This window comes from Hyperolius riggenbachi, chromosome 2, assembly GCF_040937935.1.
Source record: "Hyperolius riggenbachi isolate aHypRig1 chromosome 2, aHypRig1.pri, whole genome shotgun sequence".
Lineage (NCBI taxonomy): Eukaryota > Metazoa > Chordata > Amphibia > Anura > Hyperoliidae > Hyperolius > Hyperolius riggenbachi.
This window is the reverse complement of record NC_090647.1, coordinates 429,291,660-429,318,194: the sequence shown is the minus strand read 5'-3', so window position 1 is coordinate 429,318,194 and position 26,535 is coordinate 429,291,660. Positions and strand designations below refer to the sequence as shown.

The 26,535-nt window shown below is 46.8% G+C and overlaps 1 protein-coding gene across 11 annotated transcripts in view; it reads right to left on the bottom strand.

Moving 5' to 3' along the window:
- The window catches only part of LOC137546905 (arylsulfatase H-like), a 228,656-nt gene that overhangs the window by 149,318 nt on the left and 52,803 nt on the right, over positions 1–26,535 (bottom strand). For 8 of the 11 annotated variants that reach the window (XM_068269921.1, XM_068269920.1, XM_068269925.1 and 5 more), the window contains 3 exons: positions 19,237–19,371; positions 15,863–16,025; positions 11,231–11,352 (listed from right to left, as the gene is read on the bottom strand). The exons of 1 other annotated variant lie outside the window; for it this stretch is intronic. In XM_068269921.1, coding sequence (XP_068126022.1) covers positions 11,231–11,352; positions 15,863–16,025; positions 19,237–19,371 — 420 coding nt within the window. The remainder of the gene's footprint in view (positions 1–11,230; positions 11,353–15,862; positions 16,026–19,236; positions 19,372–26,535) is intronic. 2 more of the 11 variants (XM_068269929.1, XM_068269928.1) reach the window with 2 other exon arrangements.

The following is a 26,535-nucleotide window of genomic DNA, read 5'->3' as shown; positions in this document are numbered from 1 at the left end:
GTACACCGCTCAGCCAGACTATATACCATTGTTTACTGACACTCTGTGTACACCGCTCAGCCAGACTATATACCATTGTTTACTGACACTCGGTGTACACCGCTCAGCCAGACTATATACCATTGTTTACTGACACTCTGTGTACACCGCTCAGCCAGACTATATACCATTGTTTACTGACACTCTGTGTACACCGCTCAGCCAGACTATATACCATTGTTTACTGACACTCTGTGTACACCGCTCAGCCAGACTATATACCATTGTTTACTGCCACTCTGTGTACATGGCTCAGCCAGACTATATAGCATTGTGTGTACTGCCACTCTGTGTACACCGCTCAGCCAGACTATATAGCATTGTTCACTGCCACTCTGTGTACACGGCTCAGCCAGACTATATAGCATTGCGTACTCTGCCAGTCAGTGTGTATATTGCTGGGATCAGTAATACTCCACTCACCGTCAACCACTATATGAGCTCACCATGAGTTCCTCAGAGACCTCCGCTGTGAGCAGCACTCCCAACAACAGCAACAGCCAACGCCCCACGCAAGCTATAACATCCACCCCAGCAGCCAGTGGTCAGCAGCAGCCCTCCCCGGAGGAGAACGTTGTGTCCATCGGTCCGGCGCCAGAGCGATTAATGAGGGCTGCCATTGAGGGGATGATGGGGCCTGATGTGGAGGAGGAGGTCGGGCTCAGGCCAGCATCCCAAGTTAATGTTGAGGACGATGAGGGGTCTGTGACTGTGTCTGGGGATGTTGGGGTGGCAGAGGTGGTGGGTGGGTCAGACTCAGGAGAAGAGTTGTATGATGAGGATGATGATCGGGACCATCTGTATGTGCCTCAGAGTCCGACCCCGGAAAACATGTTGTATCGTGTGTTTAGGTACTAAAATCTGCGTTCCCAGTAGTGTTGGGCGAACAGTGTTCGCCACTGTTCGGGTGCTGCAGAACATCACCCCGTTCGGGGTGACTATATAGCAGACTATATAGCATTGTGTTTACTGCCACTCTGTGTACACGGCTCAGCCACACTATATAGCATTGTGTTTACTGCCACTCTTTGTCTGCTGGGAACAGTAGTACACCGCTCACCCGCCACTGTATAGCATTGTGCTCTGTGTCGCTGCTGGCAATAGTGGTACACCGCTCACCCACCACTGTATAGCATTTCTGTACTGCCACTGTACTGCTGCCAGTCAGCGTGTACTGTAAGGATAAGTGAAATGAGGAAGAAATCCGGTGAAAGAGGGAGGGGCAAGGGAAGAGGTGTTTCCCCTGACGGTTGTGCTGGGGAGCTGTACTCCACGGCGGCGGCCCCCCACAATGACATATGACGAGTTTGAGGAGATGGAAGAGGAGGGTATGGACAATGTGGACATAGACCCAGATTTTGTTTGTGAACGAGAACATCGCCGTCGTAGCAGCAGCACAGATGAGTCTGTTGAAGAACCCACTGCTGCACGAGTTCGCCTTGTGCCACAAGGTAGGCGGCGCGCAATTTCAGGCACCACAAGCGTGGAAGTTCAAGTGAGAGGCAAAAGAGGCGCAAACAGAAATCGCCAGCAAGGCAGGTGCTCCAAATTCTGGGCTTTCTTTGAAGACTGCACTGAGGATGTTACCATGGCGATTTGCAAGGTGTGCAAGACCCGCCTGAGCAGGGGGAAAAGTATTAACAACCTCTCCACCACCAGCATGAGCCGCCACATGCTATCCAAACATCCCACTCTGTGGGCAAACGCGGCAGGACAGGGTACCACCAGCAACACTGCCTCCCTTGGGTTCACCAGACTCACCACCAGACCCGCCTCAGCAGCAGCAGTAGCCCAGCCATTGCGTGGTTCAAAACATTCCAAAAAATCAGATGACGCTGACACTGTCACTTTCCGGAGTAGTGCTCTTGAGGTCTCCCAGTGTTCATCAAACACAACAACCAACAGCCCTTCGTTGTGCAGCCCTACGGTTCAGTTGTCTGTCTCGGAGATGTTTGAGCGCAAGAGGAAATTGCCAGCAAATGACCCCCGGGCCGTGGCAGTAAGAGCCAGCATAGCCAAGCTTCTGGCCTGCGAAATGCTGCCATATCGAGTGGTGGAGACAAACAGCTTCAAGGGCATGATGTCAGTGGCCATCCCACGTTACGTGGTTCCCAGCCGCTACCACTTTGCGCGCTCTGCAGTGCCTGAGTTGCATGAGCACGTGGTCAGCAAAATAACCCGAAGCTTGAAGAATGCCGTTGCCTGCAAGGTTCACGTATCCGCCTCTCCACAGAAAATGCAGACCGTCTGACTCAAATTAAAATGAATCAATCCTGGATTGGAAATGACTACGCAACACTCCAGGACCCCAACCAAGTAACATGACCAATGAACATCTGGGATGGTTTAGCGTTTCCGGTCCCTGTTTATTGAACCTCTCATCTGTATTACATTTATGACTGCATGGCGGCAAAAAGCATTGCTGCTATATCCGCACGCTTTTTGTCCTCATGCAAGGCCTGGGTTGTTGTGTCTCAAAAAGCATGGCCTTCTCCTCCTGCGCCTGCTCCTGTTCCATCACGTGTGCTGCTGCTGCTGGGTTAGCGTTTCCGGTCCCTGTTTATGGAACCTCTCATCTGTATTACATTTATGACTGCATGGCGGCAAAAAGCATTGCTATATCCGCACGCTTTTTGTCCTCATGCAAGGCCTGGGTTGCGTCTCAAAAAGCGTGGCCTTCTCCTCCTGCGCCTCCTCCTGTTCCATCACGTGTGCTCTGTGCTGCTGCTGCTGCTGGGTTAGCGTTACCGGTCCCTGTTTATTGAACCTCTCATCTGTATTACATTTATGACTGCATGGCGGCAAAAAGCATTGCTATATCCGCACGCTTCTTGTCCTCATGCAAGGCCTGGGTTGTTGTGTCTCAAAGCGTAGCCTTCTCCTCCTGCGCCTCCTCCTGTTCCATCATGTGTGCTCTGTGCTGCTGCTGCTGCTGCTGGGTTAGCGTTACCGGTCCCTGTTTATTGAACCTCTTATCTTTATTACATTTATGACTGCATGGCGGTAAAAAGCATGCTATCTGCACGCTTCTTGTCCTCATGCAAGGCCTGGGTTGTTGTGTCTCAAAGCGTGGCCTTCTCCTCCTGCGCCTCCTCCTGTTCCGTCACGTGTGCTCTGTGCTGCTGCTGCTGCTGGGTTAGCGTTACCGGTCCCTGTTTATTGAGCCTCTTCTCTTTATTACATTTATGACTGCATGGCGGCAAAAAGCATTGCTGCTATATCCGCACGCTTCTTGTCCTCATGCAAGGCCTGGGTTGTTGTGTCTCAAAAAGCGTGGCCTTCTCCTCCTGCGCCTCCTCCTGTTCCATCACGTGTGCTGCTGCTGCTGCTGGGTTAGCGTTACCGGTCCCTGTTTATTGAACCTCTTATCTTTATTACATTTATGACTGCATGGCGGTAAAAAGCATGCTATCCGCACGCTTCTTGTCCTCATGCAAGGCCTGGGTTGTTGTGTCTCAAAAAGCGTGGCCTTCTCCTCCTGCGCCTCCTCCTGTTCCATCACGTGTGCTGCTGCTGCTGCTGGGTTAGCGTTACCGGTCCCTGTTTATGGAACCTCTTCTCTTTATTACATTTATGACTGCCTGGCGGTAAAAACCATGTTACCTGTGCAAAGAAACATGACATTTTCAGCATTTAAAAGACAATTTTTCCTTTGAAACTTTACAATCAATTTTCTCAAAAACTATAAGCTCTTTTTGCTAAATTTTTTTCCCTCTTGTACCCACTCCCAAGGTGCACATACCCTGTAAATTTGGGGTATGTAGCATGTAAGGAGGCTTTACAAAGCACAAAAGTTCGGGTCCCCATTGACTTCCATTATGTTCGGAGTTCGGGTCGAACACCCGAACATCGCGGCCATGTTCGGCCTGTTCGGCCCGAACCCGAACATCTAGATGTTCGCCCAACACTACACTCTACTAAACGTCTTTTGTCAGCTTGACCCTTCTGACTAAAAAACGCCTTTCGTAAACTATCTCTTACCATGCGCCAAATGTCTTTTAAAGACCTCTGCCAGGCCTCTAGAGCAGGAAACGGAGTGGAGGCCACTGGCAATGGTGAGAACTTGGGCAATCTTCCAGACACAACCTGAAACGGAGAGAATCCGGTGGAAGAGCTTTTCAAATTGCTTTGTGCGAACTCCGCGAAGGGCAGAAATTTGACCCAGTCGCTCTGTGTCTCCGCAACATAGCACCTCAAAAATTGCTCCAATGACTGGTTGATTCTCTCCGTTTGCCCATTGGTCTGTGGGTGGTAGCCCGATGAAAATGACAGCTTCATGCCCATTTGTTGGCAAAATGCCCTCCAGAATCTAGAAACGAACTGGACTCCCCGATCCGACACTATGTTTTCCGGAATGCCGTGCAGCCGGAACACATGTGTAATAAACAGGTCAGCCAATTCCTGGGCCGAGGGGAGTCCTTTCAAGGGCACGAAATGGGCCATTTTACTGAAGCGGTCGACTACCACCCAAATGACCGACATACCTTCTGACTTGGGAAGTTCACCCACAAAATCCATGGACAAATGAGTCCATGGCTCACTCGGGGTGGGTAAAGGCTGTAAGGTACCCACAGGTGCCAGCCGGGAGGGTTTACTCTTGGCACAAATTGCACATTCCCTCACGTATTCCTTGCAATCTGCTGCCAAGGACGGCCACCAGGCGCATCTGGCTACCAGATCCTGTGTTCTAGATGCCCCCGGATGCCCAGCATTTTTGTGCGCATGAAACATCTCTAGAACCTGGAGACGGAACGGTAGCGGAATGAACAGCACCCCTGTGGGCTTCCCTTCCGGGATGTCTTGTTGAAAGGGAATTAAAGTCCCCTTCCAATCCTCCCAAGTCTCTGTTGCGGCTAGTACCAACCTCTGGGGAATAATAGTCTCTGGAATGGAGGGCTGTGCTGTCTTTGACTCGAAACACCTGGATAAAGCATCCGCCTTGACATTTTTGCTACCCGGGGTGTACGTAATAATGAAAGAGAACCTAGAGAAAAACAATGACCAACGAGCCTGACGGGGGCTCAACCTCTTAGCCCCCTCGATGTACTCTAGGTTTTTGTGGTCAGTGTAGACCGTGACCGTATGCTCCGCTCCCTCTAACCAATGTCGCCATTCCTCGAAGGCTAACTTAATGGCTAAGAGCTCTCTGTTGCCAATATCGTAGTTCCTTTCCACAGGGGAGAACCTACGGGAGAAGTAAGCACACGGGTGCATTCTACCCTGCAGGCCAGATCGCTGAGACAGCACAGCCCCCACCCCGACCTCCGAGGCATCCACCTCAACAATAAACGGAAAGGACGTATCCACATGTCTGAGGATGGGTGCGGAACAAAATAGGCCCTTCAGGGTGGCAAAAGCCTGTAACGCCTCAGGAGACCAGTGAGTGGTATCTGCCCCTTTCTTGGTGAGACTGGTAAGTGGGGAAATGACCGTAGAGTACCCCTTTATGAACCTCCTATAATAGTTGGCGAAGCCAAGAAACCGCTGAAGAGATTTCAAGCCCACCGGCTGAGGCCATTCTAGAACAGCGGAGACCTTGGCAGGATCCATTGACAGGTGGTGGAAATTATGTACCCCAGGAAAGCGACAGATGTTACCTCGAAGATACACTTTTCTAGTTTTGCGTACAATAGGTTCTGCCTTAGCCTGTTCAAAACGAACCTCACATGGGTCCTATGCTCAGAGAGATTGTTGGAGAAGATAAGGATATTGTCTAGGTAGACTAGAACAAATTTCCCCAACACCTCTCTGAAGACCTCGTTGATGAGTTCCTGGAAAACGGCCGGGGCATTACATAACCCGAAGGGCATCACCAGGTACTCATAATGCCCGTCTGGTGTATTAAAGGCCGTTTTCCACTCATCGCCCTTTCTTATGCGTACCAGGTTGTACGCACCCCGTAAATCCAGCTTAGAAAAGATCTGGGCGCCAGTGATCTGTGTGAACAAATCGTCTATCAGGGGTAGCGGATAGCGATTCTTAACTGTAATTTTGTTGAGACCGCGGTAATCGATGCAAGGCCGCAGGCCTCCGTCTTTCTTTTTTACAAAAAAGAAGCCTGCCCCAGCAGGCGACCGGGACGGGCGAATGAAACCTTTGGCCAGATTCTGCCTGATGTACTCCTGCATGGCCAATTTTTCGGGCCCCGACAAATTGTACAAATGACCCCGGGGGGGTACACAACCAGAACGGAGATCAATGGGACAGTCGAAAGGGCGATGTGAAGGTAGTTTATCTGCTGCTTTGGGGCAGAATACATCAGAATATTCAGCATACCGGCCTGGTACACCTCCCACCTGAACTCTGGTTTGCCCCAATGTTAACTTCCCCAAACACTGTTGAAAACAATGAGGAGACCAAGAGGTTAACTGACCCGTGGCCCAGTCTATGTGCGGTGAATGGATTTGCAACCACGGCATGCCTAGGATAATAGTGGAGGTGGACATACGTAACACAAAAAACTGTAACTGTTCCTCATGCAGTACCCCTAAAGTAACTTTCACCTCCGGGGTCTGTGACAGTGGGCGCTCCCGTTGCAGAGGGGAATCGTCCACTGCCGTGACCTGAATGGGGGGATTCACAGGAGTGAGAGGAATACCCAACTCCTGAGCAAATTCAAAGTTCATAAAATTAGCCGCTGAGCCAGAATCAATAAATGCTTCAGTGGCTACTGACTTATTCTCCCATGTGATCGTACATGGGAGAAGCAATTTTTTCTCCTTAAGGGGTGAAAATTGTGTGCCTAGGGTGTCACCCCCCACTACTCCTAGGCAAACTCGTTTCCCGACTTGTTTCTGTTGGGGCAGTTTCGCACTCTATGCCCTGTTTCTGCACAATACAGGCATAGTTGTTCCGTCATTCTCCGCCTTCGCTCCACCTGGGTCAATCTCGATCGACCAATTTGCATTGGTTCGGGTGGAGGCAAGATCGGAGGGGATGAGAAAGACGGAGACGGCGTTACTGGGGGTGCAGCAGAAGGTGCTGCGTAGGATGTTACCCTTACACGGTGACTGCCCCGAATTTGCCTCTGATGGCGTAATCGACGGTCGACTCGAATGGCCGATGTGATGGCCTCGTCAACTGTCCTGGGCTCGGGCAAAGTTAACATTAAATCGGAGACCTCCTCCGACAACCCAGATAAGAAGTAATCCATCAGGGCAAAATTATCAAATCTGGCGGTGACTGACCATCTGCGGAATTCTGCCGCGTAATCCTCGACTGAGCCCCTGCCTTGCCGTAAAAGTTTGAGCTTACGCTCAGAGGTTGCCGCAAGGTCAGGGTCGTCGTATATCACGGCCATGGCCTTAAAATATTCCTCTACTGAAGTCAGAGCTGTATCAGTGGGAGGCAGATTGTATGCCCAGGTCTGGGAGTCACCGGTTAACAATGTTTTAATAAAAATGACCCGTTGGATCTCAGTCCCCGAGGATCGGGGTCTCAATTCGAAATATGACAACACTCTACTCCTAAAATTTCGGAAGTCAGACTTGTGGCCGGAGAACTTATCAGGTACGGGCATACGTATGTCATCGCTAGGAGGGGATCGCACCGAATCAACTCACGTCTGAAGGGTTTGCACAGAGCCTTTAAGGGCATCAATCAAGGCTTTGTGCTGGCCCAGTGCTTGATGGATAGTATCCACCGATGTGGCAAGCACAGTCAGAGGGTCAGCGCGTGCGTCTATCAGTATTTTGGTCTGGCGTTCTGTAACGATCGGTGAAGCACAGAGAGACTCTGATTACCGGTGATCTGCAGTATCACTGGGAATACAGATATATACCAGATTATATGTGATCTGCAGTATCACCGATAATCCGATATACAAGCTAACCTCTGTTCACCTGAGTAGAGTGTAGTGTTTGGTGTAACAGTAACACTTAGAGGACAAGGCCTCAGTGCAGCAAGGAGTACTGCACAGATTCCCTCCACAGACCTGAGCTCTCCAAGACGGGAGGAGTCAGACTGACAGAATGAGGGATAGTCTGAAAGTGACCCTCAGGAGGAAGAGTCGCTAACAGAACGAGGAACCGCCTCTAATGGTAAGGTCGGTTCTCGAGGTCGGACAAGCCAGGTCGTACACACACGGACAGATAAAGTACAAGATCAGGAGGCAAAGGCGGAGTCTAAATACAGGCAGAGTTCGGCAACAGGGTATCAGATATATCGGGGTACAGAATCAGGAGGCAGAAGCAGAGTCGAGGAACGAGCCGGGGTTCGGCAACAGAATATCAGAAATATCGAGGTACAAGATCAGAGTTCAGAGGGATAGTCAAGGCAGGCAAAGGTCATAACAGATAATCACAATCAAACTAGTACTTTAGCTATCAATAGAATCTAGCTAAGTGTAGGATTACAGCTCCAGCTGGTCCCGGCACACTTGCGGATCTGACTACGGATCTGGGTGCTCCCACGTATGTGATTGCAACGCCAGACAAAGAGCAAGTGAACAGCCAGCAGTACATATACTCAAGGACCTTTCCAGGACCTCCCTAATTGCTGGACCAATGAAAGTTGTGGAAAATGTCAGCTGACCAGCCTGGTCAGCTGACTCACTTCTGGCTGTTATTTAAATTCAGCCTCTGTGCTCGCGCGCGTGTAAGTCTGAATCTTGGTGGACTATCAGTCCCAGCCACACCAGTACTGTTTTGCAATGTATCTAGTGAACCAAGTGCGGGAGCCGCCTCCAATGCGGATTCCGCCGTTACCGATGCGGATTCCGCCGTTCCCAACGCGGATTCCGCCGCTCTGCCTGAGCGGTTTGCGGCGGTTCTTCCGCGTTGAGACGCGCTGCTGGACGCGGAAACAGCCGCCTCACCTCGAGAGCCGGCGGCTTTTCCGCGTTTCCTCACACCCTCCAATTCTTTTAGAGACGATGGCGGCGGAAATCGACTTCTTACTTGAATCTATAAAACTGTCTATAAATACTCAATAATGTTGATGTCTGGGGATTGTGGCGGCCAGATGAGATGCTCAACTTCATTAGAATATAAAATTTAGAGAAACCGAGAGCCCAATATAGTGTAGTATGTTATGCAAAAATAAAGTAAGGATAATCATTGAGAAGAGTATACTCACAAGCGTGGGTTACCACATAGGCAACCACTGTATAGGCAGGTGAGGAGATTAGACCTGTCCTCACTCAGGGATAAGAAGTCGCTCTCTGTAGATCAGAAAAAGGGGTAGATCACCCCTCCACCAGGGGTGGACACGGTATAGCAGTAGGAGAACAGAGGCGCCAGCAGGATAAAAATGGATAAAACCTTTAAAATTTGCTTGGAGGAAGTGGTGCACTTACCTCCATAAAGCAGACACGAAAAACTGTCTGAATAGTAGCGATCACATTTATTATATAGTACCCCAAAAAGTGCAGTGCAACGCGTTTCGCAGGCCAAGCCCGCTTCATCAGGTAATAAACGTGGGGACAAAACAGAATTTCAGCAATAGCAGGTGTAGCGCCTCAGGATAGTTAGCCAGGAATAGGTACCCCAGTATAGGTAGCCAGCTATAGGTCCCCCCAGTATAGGTAGCCAGGCATAGGTGCCCCAGTATAGTTGCCCCCAGTATAGGTTAGCCAGGTAGGTGCCTCTAGTATAGGTAGCCAGTATAGTTGCCCCCAGTATAGGTTAGATAGGCAGGTGCCCCCGGTATAAGTTAGATAGGTAGGTGCCCCCAGTACAGGTTAGCTAGGTGGGTGCCTCTAATATAGGTAGCCAGAATAGTTGTCCCCAGCACAGGTTAGATAGGTAGGTACCCCTGGTATAGGTTAGTTAGGTAGCTGCCTCCAATATAGGTAGCCAGTATAGTTGCCACCTGTATAGGCTAGCTAGGTAGGTCGGTACCCCCAATACAGGTTAGATAAGTAGGTGCCCCCAGTATAGGTTAGATAGGTAGCTGCCCCCCAGTATAGGTTAGATAGGTAGCTGCCCCCCATTATAGGTTAGATTGGTAGCTGCCCCCCAGTATAGGTTAGATTAGGTAGGTGCCCCCCAGTATAGGTTAGATAGGTAGGTGCCCCCCAGTATAGGTTAGATAGGTAGCTGCCCCCCAGCATAGGTTAGATTAGGTAGGTGTTAAACAGGAAGCAGCATGTGTATACAGGCTATGAAGAGCAGGAGTCTGGCAGCAAGTGAGCGGCGAATGCAGGGAGGTGAGTTGTATACAGCGCTTCCTGCTGCAATCACTCTGCACCTGGGGGGGGGGGGGGGACGACATGGAGGGTGGCCCAGGGAGAGGGAGGGAGAGGTCAGGCTGCCCTCCCCACGGCTGTGGCTCCCCCCTCCATTACAGCGCCCCCCCCTCCCTCAGGGCAGCCGCACAGGCCGCACGGCCCTAGAAACGGGCCTGTCAGAGGGCACTATAAAAGCTTGTCAGATGAGCTTTTTGTCCCTAGACTTGTGCAAAAGACTAAGGGACATGATCTGCGCATGGAGGTAAAACGTTATAGCCATTTATTTAGGAAAGGGTTCTTTACAGTGAACGACATTACCACAGAAAGTATTTATGATAAATTCTATATCTGCATTTAAAGAGGGCTCAGATGCTTTCCTTGGAATGAAAAATATTCATGGTTATAATTACTAGGTAATTCCCGGCAGTGTTGATCCAGAGATTTTATCTGATTGCTATTTGGAGTCAGGGAAGGATTTTTTCCCTCCCCCTTTCAAGGCTAATTAGATTATGCCTTGCAAGGGTTTAATAGTTGGAGGGTCCCTACAGTTCTAGCCCCCCCCCCCCCCGTGGTCTCAGGAGCTGTTTCACCACAGTTATGTACCTGCTGCAAAGATGCAGATGGAGATGTGCCTGCTGGAAAGATGCAGCGAGGTGGTCTAGCACCTTGTGTACTTTTGGCATTCTGTCTTTGGAACATGGAACTCCCCTCTCTTGATTGGAGTTTTGAAGATGGCTGTACCAAAACAGACTCTATATTGAAGTCAACACTGGACATAGTTAATGTTATTCAAGGCTTGGCTATTTATAATATTATCTTGTGCTGTTTTTATGTTGATATTTTTGATGTATCGTTGAAAAAAATGATTCCTACGCTATACAAAAGAAATTGACCTGCTTGTTCCAGTATGGAACATGTAAGATCATCCATGTTGGGATGGGAATACTTGGCCTTTCATAGTACAACAAGGATAATAATGTATTCTCCTAAAGCAAGACCACGGTGAGATTTATTTATACTTACTGCTACTTTCTTGCCATCGTACTGCATGCAGGTGCTCATCACAATAGTGAAACATGAAATCGTGCTCAGATTTTTGTACAATTCCTTGCACAAGAGGCATTAAATCCTTGCCATCAATTATCCTGATATAAAGAAATGAAAATCTATGTAAACATGGTTAATTTGGATCTCATTAGGGTTGAAAGTTATATTGTACACAAACGGCTGTCTCAACAACCAGACTTTCAACTTTGATTAGATTAAGGCTGGTTTCACAGTGGGACGTTACAGGCGCACGTTAGAGCAGCCTGTAATGCAGCCCACCGCACAGCAATGAAAAATCAATGGGCTGTTCACAGTGCCCACGTTGCGTTACTCAGTAACGCTGCGCCATAACAGAACGTACTGCATGCAGTACTTAGACTGCTTGCACATGCGCTGTAATGTTGGGGAGGAGCGGAGAGCGGCCAAGCACATGGCTAATTAATATTCACTGCACTCAGTGACGTGCAGTGTTTACTTCCTGGAGCGGCTGCTTTGTGCGGCGATTGGCCAGGCGGGACTACGTGATGCCGCATGCGTCCAAGAGTGCGCATCACGGACGCCAGAGTGAGCTGCACAATGCGGCTCACTCTGACGTCCACATTAGAGAGCACCAGGCGTTGCAGTAGGGACACGTTATGCGACCATAACGTCCCCTAAAACGCAACGTCCTGGTGTGAAACGAGCCTAAAGCCCCTTCTACATCATGCAATTCCATGTGCGATCAATCGAATTTGGATTGATTAAATCTGACATGTCCGATTGGGACTCGCTCAAAAGTGGGATCGATTTTGGTTAGTTATCAATGCAAAATCGAGCACACTATCGATCGAGTCCCGAACGGACATGTCAGATTTAATCGATCCAGTCTAATTCGATCCAATCGAATTTGATCGATCGCACGTGTAGTTGCATGGTGTAGAGGGGGCTTAACACCGTTAAAGGGGAGCTGTCATTTAAAATTGCATACACCTAATAGTATCATCAAGTATAAGCCATGTCAGATCTTCACAGTGTTCCTGTGCTATCACTACATGGACCAAGCAGATTGTTTGGTACTCTAATCATAGGCAGAGCATGCATTCCCTCCAGCACAATGCACAGAATTTCAGTTGTACTAGTAGAAGTAGCCATGCACAGTGACGTTGGATTCTGTGAAGGGCTGGATGGTACATGTCCATCTCCACTAGTGTGTGTGTGTGTCTAATATATATATACAGTGGGTTGCAAAAGTATTCGGCCCCCTTCAAGTTTTCCACATTTTGTCATATTACTGCCACAAACATGAATCAATTTTATTGGAATTCCACATGAAAGACCAACACAAAGTGCTGTACACATGAGAAGTTGAATGAAAATCATACATGATTCCAAACATTTTTTTACAAATAAATAACTGCAAAGTGGTGTGTGCATAATTATTCGGCCCCCTTTGATCTGAGTGCAGTCAGTTGCCTGTAGACATTGCCTGATGAGTGCTAATGACTAAATAGAGTGCACCTGTGTGTAATCTAATGTCAGTACAAATACAGCTGCTCTGTGAGGGCCTCAGAGATTGTCTAAGAGAATATTGGGAGCAACAACCCCGTGAAGTCCAAAGAACACACAAGACAAATTTAAAGCAGGCTTAGGCTACAAAAAGATTTCCAAAGCCTTGAACATCCCACTGAGCACTGTTCAAGCGATCATTCAGAAATGATAGGAGTATGGCACAACTGTACACCTACCAAGACAAGGCCATCCACCTAAACTCACAGGCCGAACAAGGAGAGCGCTGATCAGAAATGCAGTCAAGAGGCCCATGGTGACTTTGGACGAGCTGCAGAGATCTACAGCTCAGGTGGGAGACTCTGTCGATAGGACAACTATTAGTCATGCACTGTACAAAGTTGGCCTTTATGGAAGAGTGGCAAAAAGAAAGGCATTGTTAACAGAAAGCATAAGAAGTCCCGTTTGCAGTTTGCCACAAGCCATGTGGGGGACACAGCAACCATGTGGAAGAAGGTGCTCTGGTCAGATGAGACCAAAATGGAAGTTTTTGGCCAAAATGCAAAACGCAATCTGTGGCAGAAAACTAACACTGCACATCACTCTGAACAGACCATCCTCACTGTCAAATATGGTGGTGACAGCATCATGCTCGGGGGGTGCATCTCTTCAGCAGGGACAGGGAAGCTGGTCAGAGTTGATGGGTGTATTGAATAGCGAAGATGCCGCCGCGTGGTTTGGCTGTCTCCGCGTTCTGACCGACGGTTTCCGCACAGCAGCATGTGTCTGGTTTGCCTGGGCCTTCTAGTGCACACAGATGGAGAGCTACGCGCGCACACGCCAGAAGACAGGACCTTTATGCCAGCAGGAGAGGTATCAACTGATCAGGACGATCAGCTGATCCCAGCGGAACTCCTGAGTGATTGGCTGAGTGGCTGGGGGCGGCGCTGCGGAGCACTGTAGTATATATAGATCTTGCTTGTCAGTTGCTGGTTGTCTGCCGTTGCGAATACTTACGTGTGAGCACTCAGACCTCAGTCAGATTCTACAGTGTGTTAGAACCAGTTGGAACTGGGAATTCACACTTAGCCAGATACCGCTCTTGTCATTTACTTTGTTATTACTGTGTTATACTTTAGACCAGTTCCAGGGTGTTGAGACCAAGGACCTCACACCCAAGCTTAGGATACTGTGTTATTCTTTAGACTACTTCCCGGGTGTCGAGACCAAGGACCTCACACCTCAGACTAGGATTGTGCTTGATATCTGTTATGACCTTTGGCTCTGTTGACCTCTCTCTTGCTTTCTGATTCGATACCTCTGCCTATCCGTCTACCGGTTGCCAACTTTGCCTGTACCCGGTTACCGAATCAGCCTTCTGTCTCTGTACCTTATCTGCCCATGTGTTGCCGACCTGGCCTGTCTGACCCTTCTGACTGTCACTCATCCCTCGAGTGATCAGTCTGTCTGTACTACCCGTGACACTAATCCACCAGGTGTCAGTTAGCTGCAAGGACCTCCTGCTCTTCAGAGAGTCCTTCCTGCAATTCAGCCAGTGGCCTCTACTCCATAGGAGTCCACTGGCTGCAGTACAGTCTGATTCCCAATCCATCTGGGAATCCTTGGCTGCAGTACAGTCTGATTTCCAGCCCATCAGGGAATCACTGGCTGCAAGATTATCTCCTTCTCTCAAGGAGATAGTCCCTGCACAGCCAGAGGCCGCCTGCCCCTCAGGTGGTCACTGGCTGTAGTAATATGTGTGTCTCTCGCTCCACGGGAGATAGCCTTACAGTTGCACCAAGCACTTACACTTCTTTAGGTGCCCAGAGGTTAGTCATACTTGTATTATTGGTGATTCTGCAGATCATCCATAATCAGGTATACATCTGTAGTGTTGATGATTCTGCAGATCATCAATGATCAGATACTCTCTGTGTGCTGACACCAATCGTTACAATGGGAAGATGGATGGAGCCAAATACAGGGCAAACTTGGAAGAAAACCTCTTGGAGACTGCAAAAGACTTGAGACTGGGGCGTAGGTTCACCTTCCAACAGGACAATGACACAATGGAATGGTTTAAAACATATTAATGTGTTAGAATGGCCCAGTCAAAGTCCAGATCTAAATTCAATAGAGAATCTGTGGCAAGATCTGAAAACTGCTGTTCACAAACGCCGTCCATCTAATCTGACTGAGCTGGAGCTGTTTTGCAAAGAAGAATGGGCAAGGATTTCAGTTTCTAGATGTGCAAAGCTGGTAGAGACATACCCTAAAAGACTGACAGCTGTAATTGCAGCAAAAGGTGGTTCTACAAAGTATTGACTCAGGGGGCCGAATAATTACGCACACCCCACTTTGCAGTTATTTATTTGTAAAAAATGTTTGGAATGATGTATGATTTTCGATCCACTTCTCACACGTACACCACTTTGTATTGGTCTTTCACGTGGAATTCCAATAAAATTGTTTGTGGCAGTAATGTGACAAAATGTGGAAAACTTCAAGGGGGCCGAATACTTTTGCAAGCCACTGTATATACAATATATATATATATTCATGTATGTCTCTCTCTCTATATATATATATACACACACACACACACACACACACACACACACACAGTATATATGTATCTCTCTCTCTCTGTATATATATATATATATATATATATATATATATATATATATATATATATATATATATATATATATATATATATATATATATATATATATATATATATATATATATATATATATATATTGTTTTAGGCGTATGAGAATAGTGCTAGGTACAGACTTCAACTGTGTGCTAGGTACAGAATATCACTGTGTGTGTCTCCTATATGATATATTTAACTGACATTTTTTTATCGTAACAACAAGCGATTTATACAGGAAAATTATGACGATTTACAAGGTTGCCCAAACTTTCTCATCCCACTGTATATTATATATATTTTGCCATCCTTCCATAATTGTCAACTAAGAGCTGAATGCGTGAAGTAACTGAGATTTGATCTGAGTCGTGGCTAAAAGCTGTAAGCACAAGGGGCCACGCCACTCTAGGGTATTTCATTAGTAACAGGCCAGATCTGCCTTACTTATTAGGATGCCATACCTGTCTTGTGGTAGAGTGCCTCCTCCAAGCTTAACGACAGTGGTGAATATATCCATAATACTTGTGGGACTATCAACAGATGTGTTAGCAGGAACAACACCTGGCCAGCGAATTATTGCTGGTACCCGTATGCCACCTTCCAAGCCTCCCATGCCTTTACCACCTGGAGTGTCAAAAATGCACAAAATATCCACAGTGAGCTGGGGTGGCCAATGAGATGCTAATATGCAAATTATGCAAATGTATGCTGCTTTGGATTGGGCCATCAAAATTCTCACCTACATTTGGTCTAATTCCAAGCTGCATAGATTTTCATAAAATTAACATCAGCTCAAAATTAGCATTTCATTGATGTTCTCTGTCAGTAAGAACACGACCACAAATATGTATAACCCTTTCTGTACAAGCAGTCTCTGGCCCCTTAAGGACCAGAGACTGCTGGTTTAAAACAATGGCACTTACTGACGTCAATCTTGGTATAAAGAAGCAGCAACGTGCAGTACTCCGCTTCATTTATTGTGCCTGGTATGAAAGGTGTACAACATCGGGGTAACATCAACCAAACATGCACCTTGTCATGCTGCTGTGGCGTAAGTGGGGGTGGAAGTGGGTGTCAGGGCTGCAAAAGGGTTGGCATAGGGAGTGCCACACTGATCTTATCTTTCTGACATCACTTACTGACGTCAACCCGCACGGTCCTCCGCTATCACCATTCACGCCGATCTCCTGTTGCTGTAGCCCCCTCACACTGCTGTCCTTAAAAACCACTTAAGGACCGGGGCTGTTATTGCAGATCTGCGCTGCGTGGGCTCTCCAGCCCGCAGCGCAGATCGTGTGCACGGCAGGGCGATCCGACTTCCCCCCCTTTTTTCCCCACCAAGGGGATGACCTGCTGGGGGGGTCTGATCGCCGCTGCTCCGTGTGGTCGAGCGGGGGGGGGGGGGGGGGGGCTCTTCAAAGCCCCCCTCCGCAGAGTTTTCGGCGCTCCCTCCTTCCCCTTACCTCCCTCTCCCTCATTCAGCTGCGCAGGACGGATAACCGTCCTGCGCATTGTAGGATAGGCTTCAGCCTATCAAATGACGGCGATCCTCGGCCAATCAGAGGCCGGGGATCGCCGATCTGCCTTACGGCGCTGCTGTGCAGCAGCGCCGTATTGATGTAAACAGCTGGGATTTCTTCCCCGCGTGTTTACATTAGGCGTGCGAGCCACGATCGGTGGCTCGCACACTGTTCATGGAGACAGTCTCCGAGAACTGACATGGAAAGGCCGCTCGTCCATGTAATAACCACTTAAACCCGCCGCCGCCTATCGGCGTTAGGCGGTCCTTAAGTGGATTTAAGATAGCAGAGCTCCTTGAGCCAGTCGGGAGCTGATTTCATTGGCTCCTGACCCTGTCATCAATGTGAGGCAATGTGATTGGCTCACAGTGACCACGGGGTCAGGAGCCAATGAAATCGGCTCCTGACCGGCTCAGAGAGCTCTGCCTCTCTGCCGTAATACCAATGGCAAAGTGAAAGGGCTGCAGCGGTGAGAGAGTAACGCGACTGGCAGTAGCAGTGGGTGCGTGTGGCGGGGATGATTGAAATCTATGCCCTGGCAGGAATAACAAGTTCCAAACAGGGCATAAATTTCAATCAGCGCGGTCCGGAATCTGTTATTATAAATAAAACATGTAAAATATGTTGGGTTATTTCACCAGAACTGGTTCCTCTACATGTAGCAAATTTTACACAAAATAGTAAAGTATCTCTAATTTTTACTGATATTTTACTATTGGAAGTAGCTAGAAAATAAAAGAATATTAGTAATTTACTGATATGCTACTAGTGGCTATCCCCAACACCCAAATTAAAGGACCACAACTGTGAAAAAATTCAAAATCTAAAATGCGTGAGTATCTATATGTACACAATGACCATCCGTTCCAGGGATTGCTTTTGTAAAGAATAAAGGAAATAATGAGAATTCCCCATGAGGAGATAGACTAGTCTAAAACCTGTTAGACATGACAGATTTTAAATGCTTACTGTAAATGACAGCAATATAGGAGAAAAGTTATTTACATTGCATTCTTCTCTGGCAGAAATGTGCTTCTTATACACTTGTATTTTAAATTTTACAGTTTTTCAAGATAGTAGTCCTTTAACATTTTGCATTTGAATATATTCCTTTTTATCGAGCGCTGTAATTACATTACAATATTACAATAATTTGGGTGCATCTGGGGCCAACATAGACATATATGTTATAGGAATTACGGCTATAGCGGCGCACAGTCAGTAACTTTGGCACTGTCAGAAGATGAAGCTTAAAGTGGACCCAAATTAAAAATACAAGATTTCAGAAGTAAAATCTATTTTCTAAATTATAATAATAAATAGCAGTCTTTTTTCAGCTGCATGATGACTAATATAAAATATTTTACATTTATTGGAGGAACCCCTCCCTTCCTTTCAAATTGCCGGGATTTTCCCGGCAAACTGGTGGAGTAGCAATGGAGGAATTGCTAATGGCTGCCCCCAGTATAACCCTAGCTATGAAAAGAGAAAGGTAAAAAGCATGCACTGAAATGATCATAGGTTTGAAGTAGTGTTTCTTTATCTTTGTATGTGTCAGTGTGGTGCAACTAAATATTTTTAATTAAAAAAATGTTTGGTTTGGGTCCACTTTAAGTTGCTCTTAAAACACTGTAATTCGGCCTCTGGCAATAGCTGGAAGCCGAGTCACATCATTCCCCACTATCCACATGGACCTGGAGGGGGAATGGTATTTAACGCCGCCGGGACTTGTGCAGCAGCAGGATAAGCCATACTGGCTGTATCCTGCGTCCAAGTCTCCTGGCGGCCAATTCATATGTATCCCTTTTTATGACCTGAAAAAGTAGGCTTCTATCATGAATCTTATTTACAGTATTTGCATCTGTCAACATTTCATACTACTGTATTTGTAAAAATGTCTCAAATGCAGGGTTGCGTTTAATTGGGTTTTAGTGGATATATCCATTTTTGCAGTGTTAAGTTGGAGCAAATATGTGTAATTTGCATTGTTCTGTTGCTGCAGTGTTAGTGATGGTCAAGTCTAGGAGAACGTATGGAGAAGCATGTGATCAGTTTTGTCAGGTGATAGATATGTAAGTCCATGATTTGCTAGACACGATCATGTGCTAAAGCAAGATGTGATCACAGCAAATCAGAGCTTTGCAAATCTATCAGTTGATCAAACAAATCACATGCTTCTCCATGAGTTCTCTTAAACATCTATCACTACTGAGTCTGCTTCCCGGCTGTTAGTGGAATATAGTACATATCTAGATCTGGATGATTGGTAAGCAATCTTTTCAAGTAGATTTAGTGCAACGTATCTACAGTATTACCTCTGTAAATGCCATTACTGCCTCTCAGATACAGGCTTCCTTTGGTTCCTTCCAAATATGCACCGTGGTCAGATGTAAAATAAGTTAAAGTGTCCTTTGCTAAATCTTCTTGTTCCATGACTTCAAGTATTTCTCCTAAAGTGATGAAATAACATTAATAGATGCAGTAACAGATGCATTAATGAAGCCTTTACATTATGTCTGCAAATGTATGGTATGTAAGACTTAAATGGTTCCAACTCTGGAACCTGCTGCCACACCCTGTGCAGTACTGGCCACTATGGAAGGGGGCACTAGGGTCCCAGATGCAGGGGACTAATCCCAGCTGTGCAATGTGATACCTGACTGTTATCACAACAGTAATGTTCATATTGGTCATACAGTGTTTTGAACAGTTTTTCTGGAAGCAGGAAATTTGTGCGCCGGCTCGATGCGGAAGTTTAGGCGCCACCTCAGGCACCCATGCAAATATTGGCTAATGTGGGAAATGTGGGCGCTTGCTATCTAGCTGCAATTTGCCGATATCTGTATAGGTGCCTAAAGCGGCTTCCGATATCTTGCATTTTTTGTGGTAGGTTTGCAGGGGGGTGGGGGTGGTGGTGTTAAAGTTAGGCATCATGAGGATAGTTAAGGTTAGGCATAGGAGGGAAGATGGTAAAAGTTGGGCATCGGAGGGTTGCTGCTCTGACCTAAGTCTGAACAGATTAAACCCATACTTGTTTTAGAGGTACAGTTCAGAGACTACTGCAGCCAAAGATGTGATCAGGACTGCCATGCAACTGGTATTGTTAAAGAGAATCTGTACTGTGAAAATCTTACATAAATAAAAGTACCAGCCGGTTTGTAGTCTTCTCCTAGCCCCCTCTGTGACATTTTCGCTTCCCCTGCTGCTTTCTTGGTGTTAAAATCACTGTTTTATTCATTGTTTTTGTAAACAATGAAGATGGTCGCCAAACAGGAAATACATCATCAGAGCAGGTGCCTGTTTGCAGAGGCTCCTCTCAAACGTGACTTCACTGCTGTAATATTTTTCCCACTTGTTGCCTTGGCTGCTTGTCTGGGCTTTGAACTGATCTTGCTGCACTCACAGCTGTTCACAAGGTCACAAACAGACTGGCTGTGAGCAGAGACACTGGCTGTGACTAATAAACAAAGCAATCAAAATAACTCATGCGCCAATGCAAATCAATATTGCAAATTATTTAATAAAATATACCTGTTAAAATATATCTATCATTCAAATATACAGGACAATGATTGTCCCGGCCGGTGACTCTTAGATGGTAATTGCCGCTTGTCTCCGAAGATTAGGTTAATAGCGTTTCCGGCACTTCCTAGTTGGAACGGGAGGAAGTCCAGAGGTGACGTCACCACGCCTGGCGATTGGCTGCTGTGTGGTGACGTCACCTCGGACTTCCTCCCGTTCCAACTAGGAAGTGCCGGACACGCTATTAACCTAATCTTCGGAGACAAGCAGCAATTACCATCTAAGAGTCACCGGGCGGCCGGGACTCGAGCTGCCTGTGGATCATCGAAGTTTGAAGGCTCCAGCAGTAGGATTATCTATATCACCCTCCAGGATACGTGAGTCTGTTGGTGCAACGATACAGCGTGCTGCCAATCCGTTATGAACTGTTTATTGCTATCTAGCCGCGGAGCTATGCATTATTAATTTGATTGAAATCGTGGGATGAAATTTATATGACATTTGAGCCACGGCATGAATGTATGGACTTTACTGGCCAGTACGTTTTTTAAGGGACGTGCTTAATTGGCATTATATGACATTGGATGTCATTTTTTAGTTTTTCTTTGTTGAAAGGATTTTTTATGAATTTTTATGAATATTTTGTGTGAAGAACATTGTTTATTGTAGCTACGAAGAGGATCTTGCAAATCAAAGAACCTTGCACAATAAAGATAAGCGTTTTAAGTGCGATTAGGAAGCATTCTCGTAGCAGTAGTTTGGATCTGCTGCAGGTGGGGATATTCAATCCTTTCTGCAACAGTAAGAGTGACAGTACTGTGAAGGAGAATTGCCTGATTGAACGCCAATCATTGTCTTGTATATTTGAATGATAGATGTATTTTAACAGGTATATTTTATTAAATAATTTGCAATATTGATTTGCATTGGCGCATGAGTTATTTTGATTGCTATTTTAGAGTGTGAGGTGGTGGTTTTCCTTGCTAACTCTGTGCTGCCAACTAGTGTTGGGCGAACACCTAGATGTTCGGGTTCGCGAACGTTCGCCGAACATAGCCGCAATGTTCGGGTGTTCGACCCGAACTCCGAACATAATGGAAGTCAATGGGGACCCGAACTTTCATGCTTTGTAAAGCTTCCTTACATGCTACATACCCCAAATTTGCAGGGTATGTGCACCTTGGGAAAATTTAGCAAAAAGAGCTTATAGTTTTTGAGAAAATCGATTTTAAAGTTTCAAAGGGAAAACTGTCTTTTAAATGCGGGAAATGTCTGTTTTCTTTGCACAGGTAACATGCTTTTTGTCGGCATGCAGTCATAAATGTAATACATATAAGAGGTTCCAGGAAAAGGGACCGGTAACGCTAACCCAGCAGCAGCACACGTGATGGAACAGGAGGAGGGTGGCGCAGGAGGAGAAGGCCACGCTTTGAGACACAACAACCCAGGCCTAGCATGAGGACAAGAAGCGTGCGGATAGCAATTTGCGTTTTGTCGCCATGCAGTCATAAATTTAATACAGATGAGAGGTTCAATAAACAGGGACCGGAAACGCTAACCCATCACAGATGTTCATTGTTCATGTTACTTGGTTGAGGTCCGGGAGTGTTGCGTAGTCGTTTCCAATCCAGGATTGATTCCTTTTAATTTGAGTCAGACGGTCTGCATTTTCTGTGGAGAGGCGGATACGCCGATCTGTGACGATGCCTCCGGCAGCACTAAAACAGCGTTCCGACATAACGCTGGCTGCCGGGCAAGCCAGCACCTCTATTGCGTACATTGCCAGTTTGTGCCAGGTGTCTAGCTTCGATACCCAATAGTTGAAGGGTGCAGATGGATTGTTCAACACAGCTATGCCATCTGACATGTAGTCCTTGACCATCTTCTCCAGGCGATCGGTGTTGGAGGTGGATCTGCACGCTTGCTGTTCTGTGTGCTGCTGCATGGGTGTCAGAAAATTTTCCCACTCCAAGGACACTGCCGATACAATTCCCTTTTGGGCACTAGCTGCGGCTTGTGTTGTTTGCTGCCCTCCTGGTCGTCCTGGGTTTGCGGAAGTCAGTCTGTCGGCGAACAACTGGCTAGAGGAGGGGGAGGATGTCAATCTCCTCTTTAAAGTCTCCACAAGGGCCTGCTGGTATTCTTCCATTTTGACCTGTCGGACTCTTTCTTCAAGCAGTTTTGGAACATTGTGTTTGTACCGTGGATCCATAAGGGTATAAACCCAGTAATTGGTGTTGTCCAGAATGCGCACAATGCGTGGGTCGCGTTCAATGCAGTCCTAGGCCGAAGAGGTCATAGCCTAGGGTCACAAAAACCTGTTTATTTGGGCTATTTCAATGGTAGTGATGGTGACGTACATAAATCTCAGCCATGGCAGTTAGCAACGTCTGAATTTCACGAAATGTCTCATGCAGGTAGAAGACATATTGTTAGACTTGGATTCCAAAGATGGGGTCCCTACATCTCTGCAAACCAGAGTTACAGGGGTCCAAAATTGGTAAAATTCCCATAGACTTTCATTGCCTCCCTATTTCACTTTCCAAAATCTCACATCTTTTCAAAGGGCAATTGCTCAGCAGTACCAAATTTTCTAGCATTGTAGGGACCCTTAGGGGGAACATGACTGGTGAGTTTCGGGCCCCTAGGCCAAAGAGGTCATAGCCTAGGGTCACAAAAACCTGTTTATTTGGGCTATTTCAATGGTAGTGATGGTGACGTACATAAATCTCAGCTATGGCCGTTAGCAACGTCTGAATTTCACGAAATGTCTCATGCAGGTAGAAGACATATTGTTAGACTTGGATTCCAAAGATGGGGTCCCTACATCTCTGCAAACCAGAGTTACAGGGGTCCAAAATTGGTAAAATCCCCCATAGACTTTCATTGCCTCCCTATTTCACTTTCCAAAATCTCACATCTTTTCAAAGGGCAATTGCTCAGCAGTACCAAATTTTCTAGCATTGTAGGGACCCTTAGGGGGAACATGACTGGTGAGTTTCGGGCCCCTAGGCCAAAGAGGTCATAGCCTAGGGTCACAAAAACCTGTTTATTTGGGCTATTTCAATGGTAGTGATGGTGACGTACATAAATCTCAGCTATGGCCGTTAGCAACGTCTGAATTTCACGAAATGTCTCATGCAGGTAGAAGACATATTGTTAGACTTGGATTCCAAAGATGGGGTCCCTACATCTCTGCAAACCAGAGTTACAGGGGTCCAAAATTGGTAAAATCCCCCATAGACTTTCATTGCCTCCCTATTTCACTTTCCAAAATCTCACATCTTTTCAAAGGGCAATGGCTCAGCAGTACCAAATTTTCTAGCATTGTAGGGACCCTTAGGGGGAACATGACTGGTGAGTTTCGGGCCCCTAGGCCAAAGAGGTCATAGCCTAGGGTCACAAAAACCTGTTTATTTGGGCTATTTCAATGGTAGTGATGGTGACGTACATAAATCTCAGCCATGGCCGTTAGCAACGTCTGAATTTCACGAAATGTCTCATGCAGGTAGAAGACATATTGTTAGACTTGGATTCCAAAGATGGGGTCCCTACATCTCTGCAAACCAGAGTTACAGGGGTCCAAAATTGGTAAAATCCCCGATAGACTTTCATTGCCTCCCTATTTCACTTTCCAAAATCTCACATCTTTTCAAAGGGCAATTGCTCAGCAGTACCAAATTTTCTAGCATTGTAGGGACCCTTAGGGGGAACATGACTGGTGAGTTTCGGGCCCCAAGGCCAAAGAGGTCATAGCCTAGGGTCACAAAAACCTGTTTATTTGGGCTATTTCAATGGTAGTGATGGTGACGTACATAAATCTCAGCTATGGCCGTTAGCAACGTCTGAATTTCACGAAATGTCTCATGCAGGTAGAAGACATATTGTTAGACTTGGATTCCAAAGATGGGGTCCCTACATCTCTGCAAACCAGAGTTACAGGGGTCCAAAATTAGTAAAATCCCCCATAGACTTTCCTTGCCTCCCTATTTCACTTTCCAAAATCTCACATCTTTTCAAAGGGCAATTGCTCAGCAGTACCAAATTTTCTAGCATTGTAGGGACCCTTAGGGGGAACATGACTGGTGAGTTTCGGGCCCCTAGGCCAAAGAGGTCATAGCCTAGGGTCACAAAAACCTGTTTATTTGGGCTATTTCAATGGTAGTGATGGTGATGTACATAAATCTCAGCTATGGCAGTTAGCAACGTCTGAATTTCACGAAATGTCTCATGCAGGTAGAAGACATATTGTTAGACTTGGATTCCAAAGATGGGGTCCCTACATCTCTGCAAACCAGAGTTACAGGGGTCCAAAATTGGTAAAATCCCCCATAGACTTTCCTTGCCTCCCTATTTCACTTTCCAAAATCTCACATCTTTTCAAAGGGCAATGGCTCAGCAGTACCAAATTTTCTAGCATTGTAGGGACCCTTAGGGGGATCATGACTGGTGAGATTTGCCACTGCTGAGCCATTGCCTTTTGAAATGGTGTGAGATTTTGGAATGGTAAATAGTAGGCCCAATGAAAGCCTATGGGGGATTTTACCAAATTTGGACCCCTGTAACTCTGGTTTGCAGAGATGTAGGGACCCCATCTTTGGAATCCAAGTCTAACAATATGTCTTCTACCTGCATGAGACATTTCGTGAAATTCAGACGTTGCTAACGGCCATAGCTGAGATTTATGTACGTCACCATCACTACCATTGAAATAGCCCAAATAAACAGGTTTTTGTGACCCTAGGCTATGACCTCTTCGGCCTAGGGGCCCGAAACTCACCAGTCATGTTCCCCCTTAGGGTCCCTACAATGCTAGAAAATTTGCCACTGCTGATCAATTGCCCTTTGAAAATATGTGAGATTTTGGAACTGTAAATAGGAGGCCCAATGAAAGCCTATGGGGGATTTTACCAATTTTGGACCCCTGTAACTCTGGTTTGCAGAGATGTAGGGACCCCATCTTTGGAATCCAAGTCTAACAATATGTCTTCTACCTGCATGAGACATTTCGTGAAATTCAGACGTTGCTAACGGCCATGGCTGAGATTTATGTACGTCACCATCACTACCATTGAAATAGCCCAAATAAACAGGTTTTTGTGACCCTAGGCTATGACCTCTTCGGCCTAGGACTGCATTGAACGCGACCCACGCATTGTGCGCATTCTGGACAACACCAATTACTGGGTTTATACCCTTATGGATCCACGGTACAAACACAATGTTCCAAAACTGCTTGAAGAAAGAGTCCGACAGGTCAAAATGGAAGAATACCAGCAGGCCCTTGTGGAGACTTTAAAGAGGAGATTGACATCCTCCCCCTCCTCTAGCCAGTTGTTCGCCGACAGACTGACTTCCGCAAACCCAGGACGACCAGGAGGGCAGCAAACAACACAAGCCGCAGCTAGTGCCCAAAAGGGAATGGTATCGGCAGTGTCCTTGGAGTGGGAAAATTTTCTGACACCCATGCAGCAGCACACAGAACAGCAAGCGTGCAGATCCACCTCCAACACCGATCGCCTGGAGAAGATGGTCAAGGACTACATGTCAGATGGCATAGCTGTGTTGAACAATCCATCTGCACCCTTCAACTATTGGGTATCGAAGCTAGACACCTGGCACAAACTGGCAATGTACGCAATAGAGGTGCTGGCTTGCCCGGCAGCCAGCGTTATGTCGGAACGCTGTTTCAGTGCTGCCGGAGGCATCGTCACAGATCGGCGTATCCGCCTCTCCACAGAAAATGCAGACCGTCTGACTCAAATTAAAATGAATCAATCCTGGTTTGGAAACGACTACGCAACACTCCCGGACCCCAACCAAGTAACATGAACAATGAACATCTGTGATGGGTTAGCGTTTCCGGTCCCTGTTTATTGAACCTCTCATCTGTATTACATTTATGACTGCATGGCGACAAAACGCAAATTGCTATCCGCACGCTTCTTGTCCTCATGCAAGGCCTGGGTTGTTGTGTCTCAAAGCGTGGCCTTCTCCTCCTGCGCCACCCTCCTCCTGTTCCATCACGTGTGCTGCTGCTGGGTTAGCGTTACCGGTCCCTTTTCCTGGAACCTCTTATATCTATTACATTT